Raw genomic sequence first — 25,382 nt, forward strand, 5'->3', positions numbered from 1 at the left:
AATGTTGATGCTTTAGTCTACCTATTAGCACTGATTGCTCCGGTGCGTCTAAGGTTTTTTTTTTAGATGCAGCAGCACAAAACTTGAGTGCCCCCATTTTGTCATCCAGATGGGATTTAACACGTTGTCCATTTGCTGCTGCCTGCCGCTGAAGGGCGGAGGGAAAACTTGGGCAGCGCATTGGCCGCAGCGTGAAATGTGTTTTCCAGATGCACTGAGCTTTTTCTGCGTTTCAGCTCAAAAAGTATTAGATCCCGTCACAAATGCACCAGAGCCAGCCACCGCCTTCCCACATGGTCGTCCCTCATGGCAGAACGCAACCCAGCTGTCATGGGGGGCAAACAACGAGCCACCCCCACCCAGGATGGTCTCTGCTCCCTCATGTCAGCACTTGTTACTGGGATGGAAATATGCGACTCTGTGAGAAAGAGCTCCTTTCTACGTTTCACAGACAGCAGTATGCTCGTGTTTACTTGGATCTTAGTGGTTTAAAGGTGAATAATCGACTTACAGTTTTATTTGTGAGTCTAATATTCACATTTTCATGGAAAACAGCAGCCAAAGATAAAGGTTTGAAGTTTTTTCTAATTCCAGGGAAGGAGGTTATAAATGCCTCCTTGTGTTACTTTGGTACATCTCACATGTTGTATGTGTTTGCATGTACATCTCACATATTGTCTGTGTTTGCATGTACATCTCACATGTTGTCTGTGTTTGCATGTACATCTCACATGTTGTCTGTGTTTGCATGTACATCTCACATGTTGGGAAAAAAATATGAAAGTCATTTGCTTATAAGTTCTTCTGTCGATTTTTTCCTTCAACAGCTTGTTGTGTTGGACCCGTATTTTTGCAGTTGTCGTGCCAACTCCATCACAAGGCGCAGTGTGCCGACAGCAGAAGCGTTCCGTTCTGTTTTTGAGTGACAACAAACCGCAGGCCAGTGGAGAAAAACAAAATGAGGCCCAGTAGGAGCGACAACCACGGCGAGGAGTCTGACGCCGAACGCCCATTCCGTTTAGCAAGAAGAATATCTCCCTTTCTACTAGCAGAGCGGGACGCTCAGTGTAGTTGAACATGCGTGTGCAATGACCAATAACTATATAACAGAACTGGACTGAGTGACACCCCCCACCTCCCGTGTTCCAAACAGGAAGTACCTGCTGGCTCCAAGAAGCCAAAATCCCATAGATTTCTGTAGAGAAATAAACAGCTGCTCCTCAGTCATTCTACTGGTCAGAAGAAAAATTTGGGATCTGTTGCATTTTTTTTTTTACTTCTCCTTAATGAACCTCATGTTTCTGTTCAGATGCCTCAATAAAAGTACCCGCCGGTTCCCACCTTGAGCGTTCAAAACGTTTGACAGATTTTCTAGTGGTATGGGTGTGGCCTTCTGACGAGCCCACTCCTCACTGGTGAGGGCGGTTGCCGTAGAAGTCGTCTGATTCCAGCATGGTGGCGTCCAGTTAATGAAAAATAGTGACTGAATTGACTTCATTTCATTGAAGCCATTTTCTACGGGTGACATCACACTCGCTCGGTCCACTTCTCCTAAATTGTCAATAGCAGGAACGTATGTATCAGAATATATCTGATGGCCGCCAACTACCCACATTTCCTTCGCGACATCGACTTGTCGATCGTGACGGATGTATTGGACGCTCTAATTCAGTCCTAAGGTCTCCTGTCTGAGGTCAGGTCTCTGTGCGGGTCAGACAAGGTTTTTCACACCAAACTTTGGGGCAAAGCCCAGTTCCTGTGAAAACACATCACCACACACACACACACACACCACTTCACGTCACAATGCAGTCACCCAAGCATCGTCCTTCTGGCTGCCCCTAAACCCAGACCCGTCCATCAGGCTGTCAGATGTTAAAGAGTGATTCACCGCTGCAGAGCATGTGTCTTTACATCACTGCATCTGACACTTTGCAACAAACTTGTTAATGTATGACTGGATGCAGCAGCTTGAGCGTGAAGGCAGACTCTATGATGCTTTCTATGTGCTGCTATTGAGCTAATCTGAGAGCTGGATGAAGTTTGGAGGTCTGCAGTGATTCCTTCTGTTGGTGACCTTTGTGCTCCATGAGCCTCAGCATCCTCTGACTGTCAGTTCATGTGTTCCAACACTTCACGGCTCAGTAGCCGTCGTTCTACATAACTTCCACTTTGTTATAACCCCGCTGACAGCTGAGTATGAAACATTTCACGACTGCACTGGTTGCCCATGTAGGAGCTTCACAGAGCCACAATGAGGCTCTTGAGAGAGACCCAACGGCAGAAGAAGCAGGACAGGTGGGGAATTCCCACACATGTGGTTAGCAAGCCTGATTCCTCGTAGGATGAGTGAGTGGACGTATCTGTAGAGCATGTCTCTGTGGGTCCATTTGTAAATGTTCATGCAAGCCTTTAATGCACATTAAAGAAGTTCTCAAGCCGTTCTTTTTTGCAGACATTTGGCAGAGCCTGAAATGTTTGGGGATTCTATAAAAAAACGCGAGAATCTCTGATTTTAACCTGTTTACTCCACACAGAGAAGCTCAGCTAGGATCTAATCCATGACGTCCTCTCTGTGAGGTGACGTGCTGACCATCACACCACCGTGCCCTGGGGAGACTAGATGTCAAAAAGCCCTTGAGTGGCTGCAGAGGAGCTGCAGAAAGACTCGTCACGGCGCTGAGGATTAAGACTGCAGTGTGTTAAAAGGCTGCATGTCTAAATGTAGAAAGGAAATATCTACCGAAGTGCATGCAAAAGAGAACAAAACTCATGGGAGCCACAGAAGTGAGTGGCTCCTGCTTCACAGTGAGAGCAAAAAAGCTGCTTTCTAGGTTTACAGACGAGGTGAATGAATGCTGCCATTCACCTCTATGAGACAGTGAAACATGGAGGAGCCTCAGTGATGCTCTTGATCTGCCATCCATGAAGAAGCTCGAGCATCAATGCACCTTCAAACAGGACTGTGAGCGCATGTCTATACCAGGAGCTGACTGAGAAATCAGCCAGGTGGGTTCCTTTTAACCTTTTGATTCATATCATAATTTGTGGGTGACGACACGATTCGAGGAGAAGCTGAGATCAGAAGCTCGATGAGACGAGAAGCTCGGTCCCCCACAGAGAGCTCGGAATAGAACCGCTTCTCCTCCACATCCAGAGGAGCCAGTTGAGGTGGCTCGCGCATCTGGTCCGGATGCCTCCTGGACGCCTCCCTGGGGAAGACCCAGGACACACTGGAGAGACTATGTCTGTCGGTTGGCCGTGGAACGCCTCGGGGTCCCCTCAGAGGAGCTGGAGGAAGTGGCCGGGGAGAGGGAAGTCTGGGCATCTTTACTTAGACTGCTGCCCCAGCGACCCAGTCCCGGATAAGCAGAGGAAGATGGATGGATGGATGGATGGATGGATGGATGGATGGATGGATGGATGGATACGATTCATAGTCAATATTGGTTCATTTTGAACAATCCGATTGGATCCGATTCACTGACTGACCTCAAATAGATCCAGAACATCTTTATCCAACACTTCAACAAGTGTGACTCAGACAGAAATACCTGGTACTGAACCTCAATCCAAAAGGTATTTTCCAATTTTGACTTTGATCGATCTCATTTGAAACCCTATAATGGTTTAGATCAATTTGATTCGATTTGATTAACAACTTGCCTAAAAAAGATCTGATCGGTCGATCAATTGATTAATCGTTGCGCCCCTAGGTATCAGTCTTTTTGATTAATCCAGTGAGCCGATCCAAGATCAACTTCAAACTTGATTATTTGGGCGCAGATGCAGCCACGCCACTCTGCAGTCCCGCCCACAGTGCCATCGGATTGGTTACTCAGAAGCTGCATGATTGAGGGTAGGGAGGTCAGGAGGGGGCTCCTCACACACACAGAGGAGTAGAAACGTTTTCAGCTCAGAGAAACAGCAAAGAACAGCCACGCGTTACGTAATGGAGGTGCGTAAACACAGTCATAGTTCTCCCAGAGTCCTAAAAATCTGCATCTCCCAGCTACAGCTAGCATCAGTAACAACGTCATATTGTTAAAGTTTGCAGCTGGTTGTGATATCTCCCACGGTATAAAAAGGTGCAGAAAATACAGATATGAAATATTCCATGGTGGTAGAATGACATGTGTGGTTAAGACGGTATAAAAAGCTCTGCTGTGTTTTATTACACAGGAGGACGCTACAGACTATACGATATGAGAAGCAGATGGTAAGCTATAATAGTTTTTCTTTTGAATCTAAGATTTCTACAAAGTTAAAGTGTTGCAGTTTCTGTCATTAGAAATATTGATGTCAATATTTTACTTTCACTGCAAATGAAAATCGAACCCAGATGAAGGTTATTGATAACCAATAATCAGTTTGAGCTCTGAAAAAAAGCACATCTCTGATGTAAAGTTGACGCCAGAAAACCTCTCACTGCTGCATTAAATCCAAGAATATTGGATGAAGATTTCTAAATATTCTTAAGGTTCAGCTGCATTTTTAGCAACTTCTGCAACATTAAAATTATGTTTTGTTTACTAGAAAAAAACAACAACTTTAAACAACAATTAAAAAATTCAAAAACCTCAATCTTCTTGGGTGGATTTTATGAAAAAGCATGTAAATCTAAAAGACAAAACTATTTCTTTGAAGCTGTCTTTAACGTTTGAGTCCTACTTTGAGCGGTTTGTGGCTGCGAGGGTCCGTCTCCTCCTTTCCCAGAGCGGTGGGCTGCTGGTTGGCTGCCGTCAGCTGGTGCCTCTGGAACAACAGCGCCTCCTTAAACTCCTCCTGCGTCTTCGTCTCCAGCAGCTTCTGCCTGAAGGAGATGTCGGAGAAGAGGGTGGCAAACGTCCTGCCCAGCTCCATCGCCGTCTTCGTACTTTTCTGCAAAAGAAATCTGAATTAGGAACTCAGATTTGATTTGACTTGCAAGGAAGCGTGAAAATGTTTCTTCACAACATCAGTGTCACCGTTTTCATTATTTCTGTGGTAAAAAAGTAAAGTAATGAATGTAAAAAAATTGTCACAAAGCAGAGTTATCTAAACCATTTAAGTAGAAAGAGCACCTGTTAATGAAAATGTTATTAAATCCACGAAGCGGTTCCACTGCATGTTTAGGAGAAAATCTATATGTTTTATGCACTGTCAACATGTCAGTCACCAATCATAAAGTGCAACAGGAGGATAATAATGATGTCTTTGCATGGTGCCAGGGAAACCTTGTCAGCCAGCTGGTGATAAAAGCAACATAGTGAAGCTCAGCAGCAGCAGCAGCAGAGGTAAACAGAGTAACTTAATCCTTTAAGCTTTTCAAAAGCGGTAACTGAATTTAAACCAGGGCTGAAAGAGCTGCAAGAATGGATTGCAACAAATCTAAAAAGCTCTCTCTGTGTAATGCAACATGGAACACAACCCTCCACTGGGTTTAGTGGGAACCCATTTAAGAACATGCAATCAAAAGCATCACTGGCAGGGATCAAACCCTCATCCACCAGTGCTCTGAACAGTTTGGAGTTTGATTCCCCCAAACAGCAGCTTCACTATGTGGATTATGTGCAGTTGGCACAAAGAACATTTGTTTCCTCACTGAGGATCTTCGTAAAACAAAGTAAACAGCTGACTGAATTATTTTAGAAAGTAATGATGTCCATCAATAACTTTGCAAATTTAGCCAACATGTTTCTTGGGAATTCATATACTCGCAGAAAAATGTCCAAGTTGGGTCAAAAGTTTATACTGACAGGTAAAAAATCAAAAATATTAAAAAAAAGGCACAATGTGTACATTTCCACATTGCAGTCTACTCTGTTAAGATCATCTGAATGCAAGTCTGTTAGAATAGAATAAAACTTTATTGATCCCACAACGTGGACATTGATTTGTTACCAAACAACAGATCATAAATAGCACTAAACATCGCATAAAATAAGTGTCCAGAGGATTCCCCATCCTCTTCACTGAAGGGGTGTGTGTGGGGTGAAGGATGACCATCATGTGGTCAAAATTTGCCCAGTGGAGGTAAGGATGACGAGCTGTTAGCCTCTTTTGTGTTGGCAAACAGCAAGTGCATAATTTTGTTGGCTATGCCTGAATTCCTTCTCTACATTTGTTACCATTTGTTAGTGCTGTCCAAATTTAAATAGACCACAATGCATTGCGTTTGAACAATTTATGCAGGAAAAAAATGTGTTTAAATGCATTTTCTAAATAAACAATCAACATGTTCCTCTTTAGACACACTGGATTCATAGTCGTCATAAAAAGCTCGTGTTGATTCTATTTTGACTGTGTGAAATCTGTGACATACATTTTTTTTTCCACTGTGATAATTTTTTCTAAACTTCTTTTTTTTTTAATGGTGAATATGACTTCATCGATTTCACAAAGTGAAACTCTCATTGATTCTCGTGTTGCGACAATCATTTATGAATCCACTGTCATCTTATGATAGACTGGGTGAAGTTGGGGAGAGCAGCAGAGAGGGGGACATGGTTAAAGTCTCCAAATATTGTTTGAAGGGACAGTGGATGTGCTGTTTGTAGCTGAGAGACAGCGGTGGAGACATCTTCAGTGGCTGCTTTAGCGTCTGTGGAGGGCGCCACGTAAATTGCGGATGAGACTGCCCGGCGGGACGTTTTTCTCTATCTGGTGGTCTTGGCCGACGCTGCGGCAGGAGTCTTGGTGTAGGGATGACTTGACACTCTCCCTCCTTCTTTTTACATTAGATTACATTTGCAGCCAAAAGGTATGTTTGTAACATTTGAGTGTGTGGACAGGCCCCGCCCCTTTTAGATGTGTTGCACATCTTAACCTGACCGTAATGATTATAAACATCCAGCAACTTGTTGCTTTAGGCTTTCTAACATCCCTCTCTCTCCTTCCCTCCTTTCCTTTTTCGTCCGTTCTCACACTAAAAAAATTCAAATATGCTTCGAATGGATAAAGTTTGGGCTAGATTACAAAAGGGGTTTATTCAGACATACCTCTGGATTGTTGGACAGGACAAGTTAAAAAAATAAAAAACAGAAAAATGTGTCCATAGAATGTCTACACAAACTACGCTCTGATCGTCTAATTTCCTCATTTCTAACAGTCAGGCTGCACACAAAGGGTGTGCGTGGAGCACACACCTTTCACTTGAACAGCACCGATGGACTGAAGAACAGGCCTGCGTCTCGCCAACGTCACCCTAACTCACTCTTGTGCGATGTATGAGTGTTTGCTATGACCCATGGTCGTGGAAAAAAATGTGCATAAACATTTAGTCTCTACAGGTTCACTGAGTGGACAGAAAGTGATATTTTGTGCGTTCCACCTGCATGCCTTGCACAGATTTGCACCTTTTTTGCCCCAAAGTGTAGTTGGGACTAAGGCTGAAGCTGAACACATTCAAGCTCAACACAGCACATCAATGTTTTGCATACAGATTTCTAAAACCCACAAAACAGACAAAATTTACTGTTATGCAGAATTGGATACTGAAGATTGTTGTTTTTTTTTTATTGTCAACTCCACTTAGAAGTCAAGCTGTCAGTGAGGCTGGAGTAACAGCCTCATGGCAGTAATTACAATCCTGCACAGACACACAGCTTCAGGGTAGGTTTCATTCGTGCATTTGCCTTTTTTATATCACAACATGTAAATGCTTCGCATGCCAAGCAGATTAACTGAATCTTTTGGTTCTTGCATTGCAAGTGTAAAGTCCTTCCTGCAGTAAGGCTTCTTCTCCAAGGTGACCAACTGTCACAAAGCAAAGATCTTCTGCAGCTCACAGATATTAATCCATGATCCAATTGGAGGATTTTATAGCAATTTTAAAACAAAAAAAACATTCACACAGTCAGTTTGATGGCTTTTGTCCTAAAGTCATTGGAAAGAATATCGCTTGTCATCTGATGCAGCTTTTACCGTAACCCATATTCGGCAAAATGTTTATGGTGTCATCATTGACAGCTGCAGGCTAAAGTACAGGGGCCTCAAATGTAGGCGGCACCCGGCAAAAATTCACCACCTGTACTGGAAGTAGAGTTTTTTGATGGCAAACAAAAGTTTTATTTTGTAGCTCACAGCCAATGCTGCGTGTATAGCTGCTTAGACACAGCTAAACAGGCATTCCTAAACGCACTTTTAGCATACGGCGTTCACACGGTTTAGGTACCAAAACTGTTCGGGGGCCTGACACTAATGATGACGTCACACTACGGTAACCCCACTTGGACAAACTACGTAGTGTGGAGATCTGCTTGGGTGCTACATATTTTAATTTCATGTTTCTTTTTGTAACCTAAAGTTATTTTCATTCATAAGGTGTGTCTGACATTTTTCTTTGTAATGTTTATAGAGGAGCCAGTTGAGGTGGCTCAGGCATCTAGTCCGGATGCCTCCTGGACGCCTCCCTGGGAGGTGTTCCGGGCATGTCCCACGGTGAGGGAAACCTGGGTATCTTTGCTTAGACTGCTGCCCCGCGACCCAGTCCCAGATAAGCGAAGGAAGATGGATGGATGGATGTTTATATATAGAGAGAATTTGCCACAATAAGTGGCAAGAGGACCTGTGTTAGAATGAACCGGCTGCATTCAGACAGATGTTTTTGAAGACGTTTTTTACTAAAGCTCCATGAATGAGTTTGAAGGCCACTCTGCAGAAGGGCACTAATCTAAACTGTACATTTTCAAAACCCAAAAACCTTAAACAAATCACATTTAGAAAACATGCTCTGAAAGATGTTATGTTGGCTAAATGATAAGGGAGGGAAATGTTTCACCGGGATTACATACAACTGACCAACCAAAAGAATTCCTGACTTCCTCACTTCGCTCTGGCCTCAGATAAATGTCCTAATGAAGCCATTTTGAATGCTGACATGGAGAGCGGCAGGAAGACGGCAGCAGTAATTACAGAAAGGAAACACTAAAAAAAAAAAGTAAATGAGATGGACACCAGCCAAACAAACACAACCTAACTGGCTTTACTGAGCGTGTCCTGATTAGCAGGGTTCCTCCACTCGCTCTGACGCTGGGAAAGTTTGTGTGCACAAAATTAAACATGCAGCCAGCATGAGCATGGTGACAGCAGCGTCTTCATCAAAAGGGCAATGAGGTCTGGAGGAGGGCTTTCCAGCTGGAGGTGGGGGTAGAAATCAGAGTGATGCTGATATGTCTCTTTATTTAAAGAGAGCCTGTGCAAAGGCGCGCATTCAGGGGAAATCCAAAGACGGACGGTTGAGTTAAAAACCAGAGTGTATAAGATTTTAGGGAATTGACAGACTAGGCTGAAAACCTGCATACCTACATACTAGGAGGTATACTAATAAACTGCTTGAATGTGTCCCGAAAGAAACCCAAAAATCTGTTTTTATATCGGTAAGTATTGATCGTATTGCTAAAACAGACAGTAAAAAAATCTTAAAATTCAAAGCAATGTCTGTGAAAGAATCTCAATATCCCGTTTAGAGATTTTTAAAAAAGCTAAATTATATTTCAAAAGGGCTTGACGATAAATTGATGGACAAAATATCTTAAAGGAACAGTAACCATTCCAATCAGTACTTACATCCTTAAAGCTACAGTCACATATGCCACCGCGGGGCCACCTAAATGCCAGTTTTTCTGTAAATTTAGCTGATGGCGCACCAGCCGGTGAGGTTTAAAAGTTATAATTTAAAGGCATAAAGGCAACTAGATAATTTTTTGTCATGGGTCAGCCACCGCCCTGGCCCATGTGGAGGTAGCATGGTGGCAGTAGAGTGTTAGGAATGTTCCCTTTAATTTTTCATATATATACACATATATATATATATATATATATATATATATATATATATATATATATATATATATATATATATATATATATATATATATATATATATGTCTCACATCACATCTGAGATATGTGAGACAGATAGATCCTCATGGGAGGACAAACCCCTGGATGGGATGTACCATGGCTAGAAAGGGCTGGCGCACAGGACAGCACTGAAGCACTCATCCTGGCAGCTCAGGGTCAAGCCCTGAGCACCAGAGCAATACAGGCTCAGATCTACCACACCAGACAAGACCCAAGGTGTAGGCTGTGCAAAGAGGCGCCTGAAACAATCCAGTACATAACTGCAGGGTCGAAGATGCTGGCAGGTAAAGCATACATGGAGCGCCACAATCAATCAATTAAGTGGCTGGAATAATACACAGGAACATGTGTGCAGAATATGGACTGGAAACCTCAAGGTCAAAATGGGAAACACCTCCGAAGGTGGTAGAGAATGAGAGGGCAAAGATCCTGTGGGACTTCCAGATCCAGACTGATAGGATGGTAATGGCGAACCAACCAGACATTGTAGTGGTGGATAAAGAACAGAAGAAAGCCGTTGTGGTGGATGTGGCAGTGCCAAGCGATGGAAACATCAGGAAGAAGGAACATGAGAAACTAGAGAAATACCAGGGACTCAGAGAAGAACTGGAGAAAGCCTGGAAAGTGAAGGTGACAGTGGTGCCTGTGGTAATTGGAGCACTCGGGGCAGTAACCCCCAAGTTGGAGGAGTGGCTACAACAGATACCTGGAAAGACCTCAGACCTCTCAGTCCAGAAAAGCGCAGAGCTAGGAACAGCTAAGATACTGCGCAGGATCCTCAAGCTCCCAGGCCTCTGGTAGAGGACCCGAGCTTGGAGGAGAAACCACCCGCGGAGGGTGAGAGGGGCGTTTTTATATATATATATATACATACATACATATATATTCAAACCATTTCTTTCCTTTCTTACTTTGTTTACTCTATGAGAATCTATCAGTTACATGAAAAACTATTTATCATTTATACCATTTTTTTAAAGAAAGCCCAAATAGATTTTGTAAAACAACAACATCCAAAACAAAAAAGGGAAGGATGGCTGCATCTTCATCCTGTCCAGAGCGTTCCTTTTCAAAGCCAAAATGACTGACAGGTGACTGGTGGATACGCCATTGCCCTCACAGCAAAGACTGAGCCCTAAGAATACAATTTCTGCAGTTCCCAGTGGACCTGCGGCCTTAAAAACGCTAAAACAGCTACACCTAAGCTTAGCAAATACGCCAAAACAGTGGGAGGAACCTCTAAAGGACAGGGCTGCAAAATGCAAAAGTTCAGAAAACAATCCATTTCAGATTCACAAGCTCAGGATTGGATTCAGTGTTTTTACATTTTCTTCAAAAATCTATTTCGGTTGATGTTCAACTGCGACACACCTTACAAAGAGCAATAAATCAGATTTAAGAAGAAACATTTGCCTGAATTCCACGCTTTAAAAATAAAAAATGTGAGGGGGAAAAAGGGAGCACAGAGTTAACCCCACAAAGGGACAGTAATGAAATGTGAACCAATACCGTGAACTCTGAAGGCAGAAATTACCATTTTGGATGGGGCCAAAATCAGGATGACATAACGGACTTCGCAGCAGTTCTCCCCCCAGTTCTGCGGTCTCTCCAGGCGGGAGATGCAGACGTGACGCCGCTGGAGATGCTTCACGTTGCAGCTGAAGCAGAGAGGAGAAAGGAGGCGGTTTTCAAAAATGTCAGCGAGCGCCTCGCCTCACCAGCAATGCCCTTCATTTCCATACATTAACCTCTCTCTGCAGCAACAGTTACACTGCATCCAAATGTGCCGGCTGGGCTCATGTTTCCTCCAGCACAATCGCACACACAAATCAGAATGAGCTAATAGTGTGTATCTGTAGTCACAAATATACCCATGGGCTTCCCTGTCTATGACCTCATAGACATACTAACCTGCAGGTGACGGGCTTAGACTCATTAAAAAGCATAAGAAAATGCTTGACTCTATGGACTGTACAAGACCGTGTTTCGTGGTTTCAGGGTAAAATAATAAAAACAGGAAATAATATTAGAAGACCTTTTTCTATTCTTGTCTCTATGAAAATAAGAAAAATAAAATTAAGTTCAGGAGACCCAAGCAGGCTGCCTCCCCAACGCCGCAGCTGCTCCCCTCCAGTCAGCCTCCTGGGGTCGGCGTGGCTCCTCCTACCAGCTGATTGGGTCACAGAACACGCCGCATGTCCAAAGATAAGCCCCTGATTGGTAGATGCGATGCAGCAAGTTTGTCAAAGTTCAGATATTTGAACTCTGGCATGCCCAAATCACGCTGATGCCTGACTGCTGCGCCCGTCACTCAAGTCACTGCGTCACAGACTCTACAGCTAGACCATTGAGTCAGTTTGGCATGAACACCGTCAAATGAGGCAAAACACACACAGTCGAAAGGCTCTTCTTGTGGTATGTAGTACATGTTTTTAGTTTGTTTGCTATGAATGACGTTTAAAGTTAGATTCTTTTCATGAGCTGATGACTTGAAGTTTCCCAAAACGAACTAATCGGTGGCCGCCATGTAAATTGTTTTTCCTTGTGTCAAACTTCCAAACAGTGACAAAGAGGACTCATCTGGACTCATAAAGTGGAATTCACGAGGACAGAAGAAGAAAAAGAAGCAGAAAACCCCGTTTGACTTACAGGATGCAGAGCCAGGACTGCTGGTACTGGATCCCAGTGGCTGTGGCTGTCACCCCCTGAATGGTCTCTGACAGCAGGTGAACTGTAGGTCAGAGGACAAACACAAGTTAGCACCCAGCTAGATTCCCACAGAAACGCTGCAGCATCCCATAATGACAGCTGGCTTTTACTGTTTGGGACAGCCATGCTCAGACATGTGTGTTTCCACACTAATGCGTTTCAGTAATTTGTTTCTAAAAATAAAAACCCGTCTGTGGTCCCTTTGTCAAGCCAAAGGACGGCAGTCGGAGTGGAAATGCAGCTCCTTATCCGCGGTGCCAAGCTTCCCAATATGATGTCTGCATCAGACATGTCTAATGAGCCTGCCTTCTGCTTTGGACGGTGATGCCAGGCTGCACTCAGTGTAAATACCAAACCAGCACAGACTAATAAGGCTGTCCATCCCCCCCTAGAAGGCAGCCGAACGCATGTCCGCAGATTTCAAAACACATTTCAGCACGCCGGCATGTTTACGGACTACAAATCATTAAACGCAGACAACGAAGGGGAGCGCCGGAGCCGCATCGTTTCCTACTAATAAGAGGAATTTCCCCTCCGACTGAGAGGAGGAATTAGTGTGCACTGAGGGAGGTTCTTCAGCCTCATGAAAATTCAGCTTTCTTTGTCATCAGCTGGGAGAAAATGACAGGGTGGAAATGTTTTGTATGGTAAGTAGAAGGGCCGATCATGTCCGCATCATCCAGATTTTTTCCCTGCCAGGGACTTCTTCCTCTCGTGTGTCTTTGTCTTCCTCTCCATCACTCGTCTTTTCTCTTTCCCTCTGCCATGCCGTCTCATCAATAAGGTATCTTTCATTCATGCCAGAAAATGATGGGCGTCACCATGACAACAGTATCACAGTGCTGAAGGAGTGAGCCGGGAAAAGGAGAATGGGAGGGGGAGGCAACAGAAAGAGAGGAAAAACAGAGTGGAAGCATGTTAATAAAAAGTAAAAAAAAAGGGGTTGAACACAAGAGTGTAAAGAAGAGGAAAGGAAAGCAGGCATCAAGGAGGAAGAGAAATCAAAATAACAGAAGGTGGGGGGACAGCGGAGAGAAAGGAAAACATAAGCAGAGACAATTTTAAAAGCAGGTCAAGAAAAGACAGATGATTTTAAAAAAAAGACAATCAAAAAGGCAGCAAGTTTGAAAAAGGAAACACAGATGCCAGTAGTGGAGGAAAGACAAATGGAGGAGATGGAGCAAGATTCAATTCAATTAATGCCAGTAAGCCTGACAGCCACGTAATAATCAGAAACCATCCAATTTCTCAATGACGTCAAGGATGAGAGGAAGAGAAAGAGACAGACAGAGAAACAGGACAAAAGGAGGGTGGAAAGATAAAGTGAAGAGACTGAGGTTACACAAGAGCTGAGGAAAAACATGGAATTTGCCTCACAAGGTCATTCCCCCCAACCCCAACAGGTAGAGAAAAGCACATCTGCATATTAACAGGTTTTTAGGTGAAAAATGAATGCAAATTTAAACCTAAGTCAAGCAAAACGACTGGATTTTTGGCTACAGACATGTGTGTCATACATTTAATAGGACATTTTAGAAGAAATTGTGTTTTCTGATTGGTTTTTAGCTGTAAATGTATAGAAAGGCTTCATTTTCCTTGACGTGCTGGATGAGGAGTCAGCTGTTGCATGACTTTGCCTGTCCCGGACGAGGACACCGATCACCTCAGCTGCAGGCACACGCTGAGCGATGACAAGTGTTAGACGCCGCATGAGCTTAAATACATCAGGCCCCGCAGCTAGTCCTAATCAGGCCGAAGAAAGCCGCGCTTCGGCCTTTTTTTAGTAGCAACATTTGAGTCCAGGCGTCAAGCCCGGGCAAGGTTGGTTTGCCTTTCTCCAGCAGTGCCGTCCATCTTTATATTCTCAACCCGCATGGTTTCGAGTACCCAGAACGTTGAGTGTAATCAGCTGCTTTCAACACCTCCGACTCCATAAGTGACACAAGTTCCCGATGGGTTGTACGAGTCATATAAGGGTCACATTTACGGTGGGGACCAGGGTCAGGCTTCACATCGTGGTTTTTTTCTGAAGCTCCAATTGGCGGCACCTCTTAAGGTGTGACACTGAATTTTTCAAAAGAAGAGCTTGTTCCAACAACAAAACAAGTCAAGACCCGATGAAGAGCCAGGCGTTATGAACGTCCTTGTCTGTGGATTGAAGGAGAGGGAGTTTAAAAAACACCAAATGGCTCTTAAGCGCTGCAGTGACGGCTGCTCGCCTCCTCCTCACGGGGACGGGTCAAATGCGGAGAAGACATTTCACACTCTCAGGTGTGTGATAACCTGTGGCACTTTAACGTCAGCGTGCCAGCAGTGAAAAATCCAAACTCAGAGTTTATTCTTGGACTTTCTCTGAGAACCGCCGAGGCTCACGTCAGGCATACCTGTCGATGGAGCCCCTTTGCTTCACGGTTTAAGGGTTTGGCCAAAGTGATGGAGGGGCTGTGGTTCCTCTGCTCAGGTGTTGTGTGATTCTTGGTCGGTGTGTATTAACTGTGCAGCAGGAAAAAGCTGAATGTTAGCCAGTGTGGAAGATGTGTTTAGGTGAACCCACCGCACTGAAAGTGTTTTTTTTGGTGTTTTTGTCACATTTTTTTCTCACGATGGAGGACATGGATAAATACAATTAAGCGTGTTTCTTTATTCAAATGGTTACAAATCAGGAGCAGATGAAAAGTTGCAGCTGGAAAAAGCCTGGATCTGTGACATGAAAACCAACAAGCTCCCTGCTCCTCTCCATTCTGATCATCCACCTGCAGACAAATAGATCCATGTACGTCTTTTTTTCCTCGTCTGAGATGGAATCTGGATCTAGACTGTACACTTTTCTTGAACCGGTAATGTTAGGTTGGGGGGGTGATGGGGCTGTACGCTAGTGGGAGAGTGTCAATAAATAGATGTTGGGTGGAGAGGGCGCTTTCTGATGAACTCCTGCCGCTCTGCAGAAAGTATGTATTGGAAAGCAACACAGGTTTTTTTTTTTTATATTGGCTAAACTGGCTTCACTGGGAACACTTTGAAAAGAGTGGGACTATAAAGGGTAGATCAGTGTTGTTTTCAGTAAGAACAGGACAGGCCACGACATCCGTGGGCTGGAGGGTTGACCCGTATGGGTGCTGTGGGTTTTTGGGTTGTGGAGGGTCGTAGAGAAGAGCGGCTGCACCTTAAGGAATCTCATGAAAATAAAACGTGTGATTGTTGCGTGTGGTAAGTGTGACATGCTTATCAGGCTCACGCACTTAAGTCGGTAGTAAAATGTGCGCACTGGCTTCTAACTGACTGTGCACAAATGCTGCAGGCCGGCAGAATGACCACACAAACTACACTCTGACTGTCTAATTCAGTCAGACTGCGCACAGGGGGCGCTTGAACAGCACTAACGAGCTCCTTGAACAGTGTGCAAGTTTCGGGAAATGCAGAAATTAAAAAAATCCTTGCCTGCCTCTCACCCTTCCATACGGTATAAGGGATGCCCGGCCCGTGCCTATAGAAAAAAGGTGCACTATGTGGGCTCACAGAGCAGTCTACGATCTTCCAAATTTGTTTGCAGGTGTTAAACAGGTTTGCCCCTGTTTATCCGCAGACAGCCCGCATCCACCCGTGAGGGCAGATGTGATTAAGGAGGAAGCTTCATGTGTTTTAGCTCATTGATTTTTGCAGCAGGAATAAAACATTTCCACACAAGTATTTAGATTTTGAGTTGATTTCATGACCCACATGCTTATAAACTGATAGACGGCAGATCGCAGCCATCCCGATGCAGTGCTGTATAATTCTACAGCACCATGAACTCTCACAAAGAAAAGCTTTAATCCACATTGATTGCACCTTTCCATGTGCTGTGCTTTGACTGAAAAGAAAATATTTCTAAAGACTGGAGGAACCGGGAGAGTCTGCGTTTGAAAGTGAAGTCAGATTGAACCTCCCTCACACTACATTTCCTTGGAATACATCAGAACATAAATACACTTTGTTTTAAGCCTAAAACTATATGGTAAATGTTAATGACCATGTGAAGGATGCAGAGATATCCAGATTTCCACTTGACGTGTACATACATTCACTGACACGGAAGAAAATGCCGTTCTGTGAGGCGTCGAACCGGATACTAATTAGGACGCGCCCGTTCAATACTTGTCATCCTAGAAAGGATTTCTGCACGATTTCGTCAGCTGCAAACTTTGCTGTTTCCACACAAAAAAAGAAATATCACATATGTTCACAAGAAGCATATCAAATATGACAAACTTCAATAGGAAATGATGGAAAAAAAAAAAAAAGCGAGCAAAAGCCAGGCCGGATGGCTGGATAGCCCCCTTTGATCTGTCTGTACTCCTGTTGGATGCTTTAACTGTATAATCCACACGCTGTGGTTGGAGGGGAGACAACAGAATTTCCCTAAATCATGAGGTGCATTTGCACTCACACACAAGACACAAATCGATGAACAGACCAAAAGAGAGAGGAGAATTCAAATGCAGAAGGACTGTTTGGTTTTTTTCTGACAGGTTGTAAAAAAGGAGGATTTGCACTGAGGAGAGTTCCTCCATCACACCTAGAGGTGTTGTCGGTGAAGGCTGCACAGCCTGTGCTGCATGAAGGATGGAGCGCGGACTCAGCCTGTTGGTAAACACGTGCACACACGCATGAACACACACACACACAAGCAGAGAAATGATTGGTTTCCTGTGAAGTGCGGAGGGGACACTCGAGGAGGACATGATTAAAGCACGGGAGCGCTCCAGACACAAGTGGCCGATGAAACACTTATTATAGAAATCCATCATAGCCAATCACCATGCAGCACACGAATGCTATGATGTCACATGACAATGAGAGCGCCACCAGGACAGGGTCGGCAGGGTAATGCATCCTATTTTGGTGAAATACTAATACTTCTGGGGCTATTAACTTAAAAGATGCACTCCAATGAAAATTGTGTTTTTGGTGATATCTGATGATGGAGGAGACATATAAAGAGAATTAAGCTGGGGCGGTGTTGCTCCAGACCAACAGTCACGCCCACAACTCAGAGGCAAACTTCAAATCTACTCCTGCTGCTCTGCAGAAACTATGTCCAAGAAAACGACACAGTTTTCTTTTTTTTTACTAAAATCATTATAATCATAATTAAAAGATCACTGGGAACCTTAGATCAGAAGCTGATCAGAGTGGGGCTTTAAGCTACTGGAAAAATCTGGATGTTTAACTGAGAAGCCTTATTTGAAGACAGTAAGTAGAGAACAATTTGTTTGTTTATTGCCAAAGACAATTTAATAACTAAAATACAATAAAATCTTTCTATCTTAGTTTGATGCCATGTACTGATTTTTAGTTGAACTTTTGACAAGAATGAGATAAGAATCCTTGAAAGGATCTTTAGTAAAATATTCTCCATATGTGCCCCACAGCCTCACTCAGATCACGCCATGGCGGCGTTGGTCGGATACACGGTAAATCCCAATTCCCTCCATGGCTCCAAATACGTACTCTTTTTCTGATTTTTTAAGAAGGTTTATGACATAAGAAAATCATTTTAAAATTCAATTACAAAAGCAGGAACTGCCCCAAACCAAATGCATCTTTAGGGTTCCCTGGTTGATTAATAAAATACATAATTAGGCAGAAAGAATATTTTAGACTGAATTGATAAAATTTTGAGAATAATTCCTCAAAGGTTTGATGCTTATTATTGTTCTAATGAACAAACGTGTGGAGACGGTAAAAACAGTATTACCTTTGCTCCAAAAAGAGTTGGGACAGCCCTAAAAGGGTGAGGGGGCAGAAGTGGGATTCACACGTGTGACACCCATGCAGGTTTTACCCCATAGATCGACCCGGTCCAGAGGGTGCAAAGACACCAAAATGGCTTTCTGATGGTGACTGGTACAGAAGCACACCACTGATCGCAGCCTCACTCGGGATGATGGGGACAGTTTCATCCAGGTAGCACCACTTACCGTCATCAAAGAAAACGAAACTTTGAGAATTGTCTGCATGTTGAGAAGGGGGGGGGAGAAAAACCAGGAGAAAGAGAGGGTCAGTTCACTCACATGTCTGGATCAAGACCAGCAGTTTCTGAGGTTCTGCTATCAGGAAACTGAGACACACATTCTGCTCAGGAGACGCACACGCAGAGAATATCTGCAGACAAGAAGCTTCATTTCCTGCTCTCCTTTGCCTCACGCATATTAAACATCATTTTCCAGAAAAAAGTGTCTCATCTTTGTTGGCCACACGATGATCTTATCCTGATCACGGTCACAGGCTATTACCGAAAATAGGATTTTTATCAGTTTGCATTTAGCCTGTCCAGAAAAAAAAAACAAGATGTCAATGAAAAGAATGTTAGGATGTTAGGCCATCAGTTGGTCTGGAAAAGAGCAGAAAGTTACGGTTTGACAAACAGGTCAAGACAATAGATGACTAAGATAAATTCATCACTTCTTCATTTAGGTTGTGTCAAATTTGCTGAAAAGCTGACCCTAATAAAGGTCTGAATATTATTTTATTATTATTTTATTTTATTATATTGTTATATTTAACATCCTATACCTTAGTAAAAGTATACAGACCCTTTAGCAAAACATTGGAATATCATGGAAAAGTGTTTTCATTTCCATAATTCCTTTCAAAACATGAAGCTTTCGTAGAAAATAGATTCAGGGTCCAGGTCCTGATGAAAGATGAAATCTGCATCTCCATCCAGATCCTCAGCAGAAGGAATCCTGAAGTCCTCTAGAACTTTCTGCTAGACCGTTGCAGTGGTTTTGGACTGAAGACAGCAGAGTTTACCAACACCAGCTGGACCCTGGAGTCCAGATCCTGACTGACTGTGGAGATTTCACTCTGGACCTCCAGCAGCTCGGGTTCTGGTCCTCACCAGTCTTCCTCCAAACTCTTGATTCCCAAATGAAAGGAACCCTTTTTTGGAAAGGAACCCTTTCCTTTCATCAGAACCAGGACGTTGGACCTCTGGCCAACAGTGCTTCTTCTCCTTGGTCCAGTTGAGACATTTCCCCCGTTGGTCCAGAATCAGAAGTGGTTTGACCTGAGGAACCCGACAGTTGGATCCCTACTCCTGAATGTGGTTTTTGAAGCTGTTCCTCATTCCACTCCTCCTGGAGGTCTGCAGGTTCTTGAATCGTTTTGATGATCCGCTGAAGTCCTCAGTCGTCTCTGTTGCTGCTGCATCTTCTCCGGACACATTTTGTCCTTCCATCAGACCTTCTGTTGATCTGTTCGGACACGGCGCTCCGTGAACAGCCTCCTTAGCTACGAAGTTTAGTGGCTTCCCCAGACGATGGAGGGGTCAGTGATGGTCATCTGGATAGATTTCAGGTCTGAAGTTTTTCCCATTTTCAACCAGACTGAACCAATTTAATGACATCTGCGGAACCTGTGCTTTGAGTTCAGTAGATAATAAGTTGGTGAAACTCAGTTTAAAACTTTCATGTCCTGAAAACTCTGTGCAGAGTTCTCCACACTAATCTGATCTTTTTAAAATCCAGTATTTATGGGTTTTGTAAGCTTGAACCTAAATTTATGTGAAAACAAACAGCTAAGGTTAAACCTTTTCAGCATCGTGAGTCAGTATGAAGGTGCAGACAGATGCGGGCAGACATGTTTCCTGCGTGTACAGGACATTAGTGAAGCTTTAGATGGCCACCCTCCAGCCTGATGCAGAACAGAGTTTCACGGTCACACGTAAAAAGTCAGAATTCAAGGACAGAGTGTGCAGTAGATATCAGTTTCAGCTTTAAGATTGGACATCCAAACCAGCCCTGTTGGTAGCTGAGCTGTGAAATAGTCACTAATCACAGGAAAAATGTGTTTTTTAAAACCCTGTATTGAAATATATGAATGTATGACTTCAGCTCTAATTTGTACAACAGAGAGACGTTTGCTGTTTGACGTTGGTTTAATCAAAAAACAAGATATTCTGTTCTGCACATAAAAGTTCAGATTTTAATATATAATATTAATGATTTAATTTCTCAAATTTGTGAGAACAGAATGAAAAGACAAATAAATCTTTAAAATGCTTTTTTTGTTAAAGAAATAAATAATAGTCCCACCTCCAAAATGTGATGTTTAACTCATGAAAAAAAATAAAAAGATTATTTATCAGGCAACAGCAAGAAAACAAAAACATGGCAAGACTGTGCAAAATGAGTCCAAATCCATTCGGATCGATCCAAAGATGGCAGCAATTTAGGTGGAAGTGATGGTGATCAGCACGAGGCGCTGAGCAGTGCAGACGTTTACATGGTCATGGAGGCAAAGACAGAAACATCATTATGGAAACATCATTATTCAGAGCACCGGCAGTCTCTGGCAGCTGTGCTGGGGCTGGCCTGTCACCTCCAGCATCTGCATCATTTCTCACCGTAAACACGGAGGTTAAGGATGCTGTTCCTACCACTTAGATGCCGTGTTAGGGAAACATGTCGCAACAGTGTTATCGATGCTTTGCATCATCAGCACCACTGGACAACATTCCTCTGCACCAAATCCCAAGATCCAAGTGATCCAAAAAACTCCAAAAACCCGCTCTGTTCCAGTTGGGCTAATTATCTCTGTGGGCTTTCATCTTTTTGGTTTCTTTAACTCTCACGTCTTTCTCAGTTCCTATAATCTCTCCCTGTTCTTGAATCTCACAGCTGTAGAGTATTACACTCCAAATGAGGCGGCCAGCTGTAAAACCCCGCCATGGCACACTCTGAATATAGATACGGCGGATATGCTGATAACCGACTCGGGTGTGATGTGAATGTATTCCCTCAGGAAGGGCCTTTCTTCCTCGCCCAGAGATACTTCTTGGGCTCAGCACTGACAAAAGAGTCTCACGTGTGAATTTGTGGATCCTATCGGCGCGATGGGAATCCGGAGCGTGACTGAGGGGAACACATGAAAACGGGACGCAGCGCAGCGCAGAGGGACTTCAAAATGAGAAAAGTGTTCTTGTTTAATAATGAATAAAAACCAAATTAAATTCAGGAAAAGTAGAACTCACAGACTGCAGGCTGCACATTTTCCATGTGGGCACATGTGAATCTGACTTCAGAACAAGAAATTAGCCTAATCTATCACTGTCTACTTCTTTCTGCCCATCTATCTTTGTAGATGAATGACTGCAGTGTCACCTTCTCTTAATGAAAGTACACAATGGCGACTTCAGAATGGTGGACGTTCCACTAATAAAACTCAAAAGAGCTGTTTGGAACCCAGAATTTTTTAAAAAGCATCCATTGGGTTTCCAGCACCAGCAGGTGCTGCTAACGTGCCGTGCCTGCAGATCAATACACCCGGCTTCAGCTAAAGGTTAAAACATCGGCACTGCGCTGAAGCGTCTCTGTGGACCGCAGAGGATTCACGGCCTCTGGTGTGGCGGGTCCGCTGCTCGTCTCGTTCGGTCCAAGTGCCAACGTGCTGCAGCCCAGCGCCACACCTGTACCTGCTTCAGCAAGTCCCCTTTTTTGACAGCACCAACACCAGTCAGCTGGGCTCAACTCTTTTTAACACGGACAACAAGCCTCTGTTCTCTAAGCATGTGACATGTCGATCACAGCACATCCGTCTCATGGGCCAGGAAAGAACAAAAACAGGAATAATAAACAAAAAAAACAAATTGATCATCCACAATAAATAAAGGGTAAACCCCCTAATGAGGCGTGAACGGAGAACTTCCCCTTCATGTAACGTCCTTTCTCTTCAGTGAAGATGGCAGCCTTGCAAACACGCACAGCAACAGACACAGTCAATCCTGTTTGACTGTGCGAGAGGGAGCAGTGGAGCTGCCTCCACAGTGGGAGAGCCTCACAGATGCATCAGAACAGCTCGCTGAGTGATCGATGACAGAAGTCAATTATCACCTTGTGCAAGGCGAGCGTCACACGCCAGCCGAATCCAACTACCCATCAACAACCGCAGACGCGGGAGCTTCCAGACAGGAAAACACCGGATACGTTACAGGCAGCGGCTCCTCCACTGTCGCCACCATCACAAGCTCCTAAAGTGTTAAAAAAACTGCACTGCAGTACATTTTCAGCTGCTTCCGTCTATGTGGGCAACACTTTTCCAACAGCAATAACAAAATAAAATGTATTCTCCAAATCCTTTGTGACACTGCCTCAAAGCAAAGCAGCATTTCATTTGCCAAACAATTACTTTAGTGAATGTGCTGTGCACAGTTTGCAGCAGAAAGCAGGGCTCCAGCTTTGGCTCTACATGGTGATGATGTAAGAGGGTGCATTTCTCCTTCTCTAATGGGCTGAGGAGAGTCGCCTGAACCACAAGGCTTTGCTTTTCAGGGAACTGAACCTCTGCTGCTGGGACTCCACTAATGTGACGGTGATCTGGAAGCCCACAAATGAGGAGAACCGCTGGCACATTTCACACAGGACTTTATGCCAGAGGAACAAAAAAGCTACGAAACGATAAGGAAAATACTTTTAATCCACTCAAATACAAACGCCTCAGTGTTTCTGCAGGCTGGAAAGACAGCTCTAAAGGCTAAAAAAACACACCAGGAATAGGTTTAGTTTTGAACTTTCTTTTACTGACAAGACAAAGCTTTTCCTTCTGTAAAGGGTTCAAATGATGAAGCGTTGAAAAGATTCCAATTCATAACCTGCCCCTCTGGCTCCTCCCTATTGCTCCAATTGTAGGGGCATTTGAAGCGGCAATGGTGTGTCCGAACTTCTTAAGGAGAAGCCTCAGGAACTTATGGCTGAATATCCTTCAGCCGGTGGGGTGATCTTATGACGTGGACAAGAAACGCATTTCTTCCCGTGGGTGTGCTCTGAAGCACAAAGTGTTTACATTTAAAGGGCCCTTATCATGCAAAATCAACTTTTCTGAGTTTTAGGTGTATTTTAATATTCATTCCTTACAAATAACAACCCCAAAATGCTAGAGAAAAAGCCGGTAGTAATCAGAACATAAGATAAAGTTCTCATCATTTCAATAAATCCTGAAATGTTTGTGACCGTATTTCACCACAAAATAAATCTGTTAGCCATCACCGTTCTGTCTGTGATGGAATAAACGCCGGTCTCCAATAGACGCCCGTCTCTAGTTAACACCGGGCCATAAACGGTATATAAATCTTGACTAAAATCAATGTCAGATTCATGAATTATTGGTTTTCTTTTAAATAAATACTGGATGTTTTTAAATAAAAATATTGCTTTCACTTAATTGTTTTTACAATAATTTAGAAAAATATAAAATTAAAGTTTCCATTTTGATTAGATCATTTTATGTGTTTCATAACAACAAAAAACAGATCATGAACACGTGAATCAAAATCCAATATATTTTGTTTTTTATGTACTTTATGTACTAGACTTGACTCCAAATGAAAATGTCTCAGTATCAATGAAACCCGTTCTGTCAGGCTGGAGCTGTTGTGACAACACCAGCGTGTTTTCCTGCATGCACGCACGCACACAGGCTGCCGGCTTACCGTTGACCTCCTGAGCTCCTGCGTCTGTGAAAAGCAGGCTCATCACCTCCTCAAAGTTGCAGCTGGGCTCATACGCATGGCCGTCCTGACCCACGTGGTGCAGCATCCTCTTGAGGACGTCGTCCAGGGAGGCGGCCGTCTCGTCCAACAGGATACTGGCCTTTGCCAGGAAGCCGTCCAAGTCCCGCAGAGCGCGGACCTCCTCCTCAAAGTTCATCAGCTTCACATACTGCGGGAGAGATTGAACGCTTTCAAGTTTGAAAGAGCTTTTAAGCGTCCCTTCTAAATCTGTGTGCAGCCTTGATCAGCAGCCGTAAGATCGTCTATTTTCATGCAGACGTGTCAGAAGCAAAACAACCAGACGGAGCATTTCTGACATGCAACTTCAGAAAGAGAACTGGGAAAGAAGCACTTTATAGAAAAAGCAGTCCACATTTATGAGGGCAGAGTACTACAGAAAGAATGAAAGAGCACTGCAGGGAAGAACCAAAAAGAAGACGAGGAAGACAAAAATGTGAAGACAACTAGATGCAGAAAATCACAGTGAACAAAGTCTGTCTCACTTATTTAAAAAGCTGTAAAAAAAACCTTTTCTTTTTCTTTTTTTTAGCACAAATGTATCAGTGACTGGACAGTGGAGGTCTAAAACTCCTGTTGCTAAAGCATCTTCAGAATATAATGAAATCTTGCTCGAGTTTTGTCTCTAACTTCATTTTACATTCAAGTTAAATCAAACAAGAAAAGAACTCATTTCATTTTGGAGTGAAACTCCAAATCTTCAGATGTTAGTGTCAGCAGTCACAGCTCCGTCTCCCCCTCTGGTCACCAGCGGGGGCCGTCCCCAGAGTTCTACTTACACTACAGCTCCCAGCAACCCCAGCGCACACTTCCTGGATGCCGAACACCTGCCTGCCTGCCTTACTGAGCGTTATATTTGGAGCTGATCTTCTGTTTCTGACTCTGTTTGCCTGCCGCCTGCCTCGACTCTCGCCTGGATCCTGACTACCCCGTCTATCCTCTGATCTCATACCTGTTATCGACTCCTGCCTGCCTGACCCTGATTTAGCTTTGTGGGCTTTTAGCTGAGCTAATAAACCTGAGGCATTATTTCCCACAGAAATACTCCCTCTCATTTTTAGTTTACAAGGTAAAATGCTGAGTGTGGAGTTCCATTATTTCACAACATTCCTCACCAAAACAGACATTATAGTATTTGGCTATTAATGTTTGATAATAAACACAATGGATGGGGAGGAGTGAATGGGATCATGTAAAACGGTTTCTAAAAACAACTTGAACAGACGAAGAACAAAATAAAACTCCTGTCAGGAGCTTCGCCTAACATCCTCAGATGTTT

The 25,382-nt window shown here is 43.6% G+C and overlaps 1 protein-coding gene across 3 annotated transcripts in view; it reads right to left on the bottom strand.

Annotated features, from left to right (window-relative positions):
• slc4a11 (solute carrier family 4 member 11) overlaps nucleotides 1-25,382 on the bottom strand; it is a 144,791-nt gene that overhangs the window by 58,159 nt on the left and 61,250 nt on the right. For 2 of the 3 annotated variants that reach the window (XM_011490712.3, XM_011490714.3), the window contains exons 5-9: nucleotides 24,026-24,254; nucleotides 18,516-18,548; nucleotides 12,496-12,577; nucleotides 11,381-11,504; nucleotides 4,672-4,881 (exon numbers count right to left, since the gene is read on the bottom strand). In XM_011490712.3, the coding sequence (XP_011489014.2) occupies nucleotides 4,672-4,881; nucleotides 11,381-11,504; nucleotides 12,496-12,577; nucleotides 18,516-18,548; nucleotides 24,026-24,254 (678 nt within the window). The remainder of the gene's footprint in view (nucleotides 1-4,671; nucleotides 4,882-11,380; nucleotides 11,505-12,495; nucleotides 12,578-18,515; nucleotides 18,549-24,025; nucleotides 24,255-25,382) is intronic. The other variant, XM_011490713.3, reaches the window with a different exon arrangement.

Source organism: Oryzias latipes, chromosome 22 (genome assembly GCF_002234675.1).
Source record: "Oryzias latipes chromosome 22, ASM223467v1".
NCBI lineage: Eukaryota > Metazoa > Chordata > Actinopteri > Beloniformes > Adrianichthyidae > Oryzias > Oryzias latipes.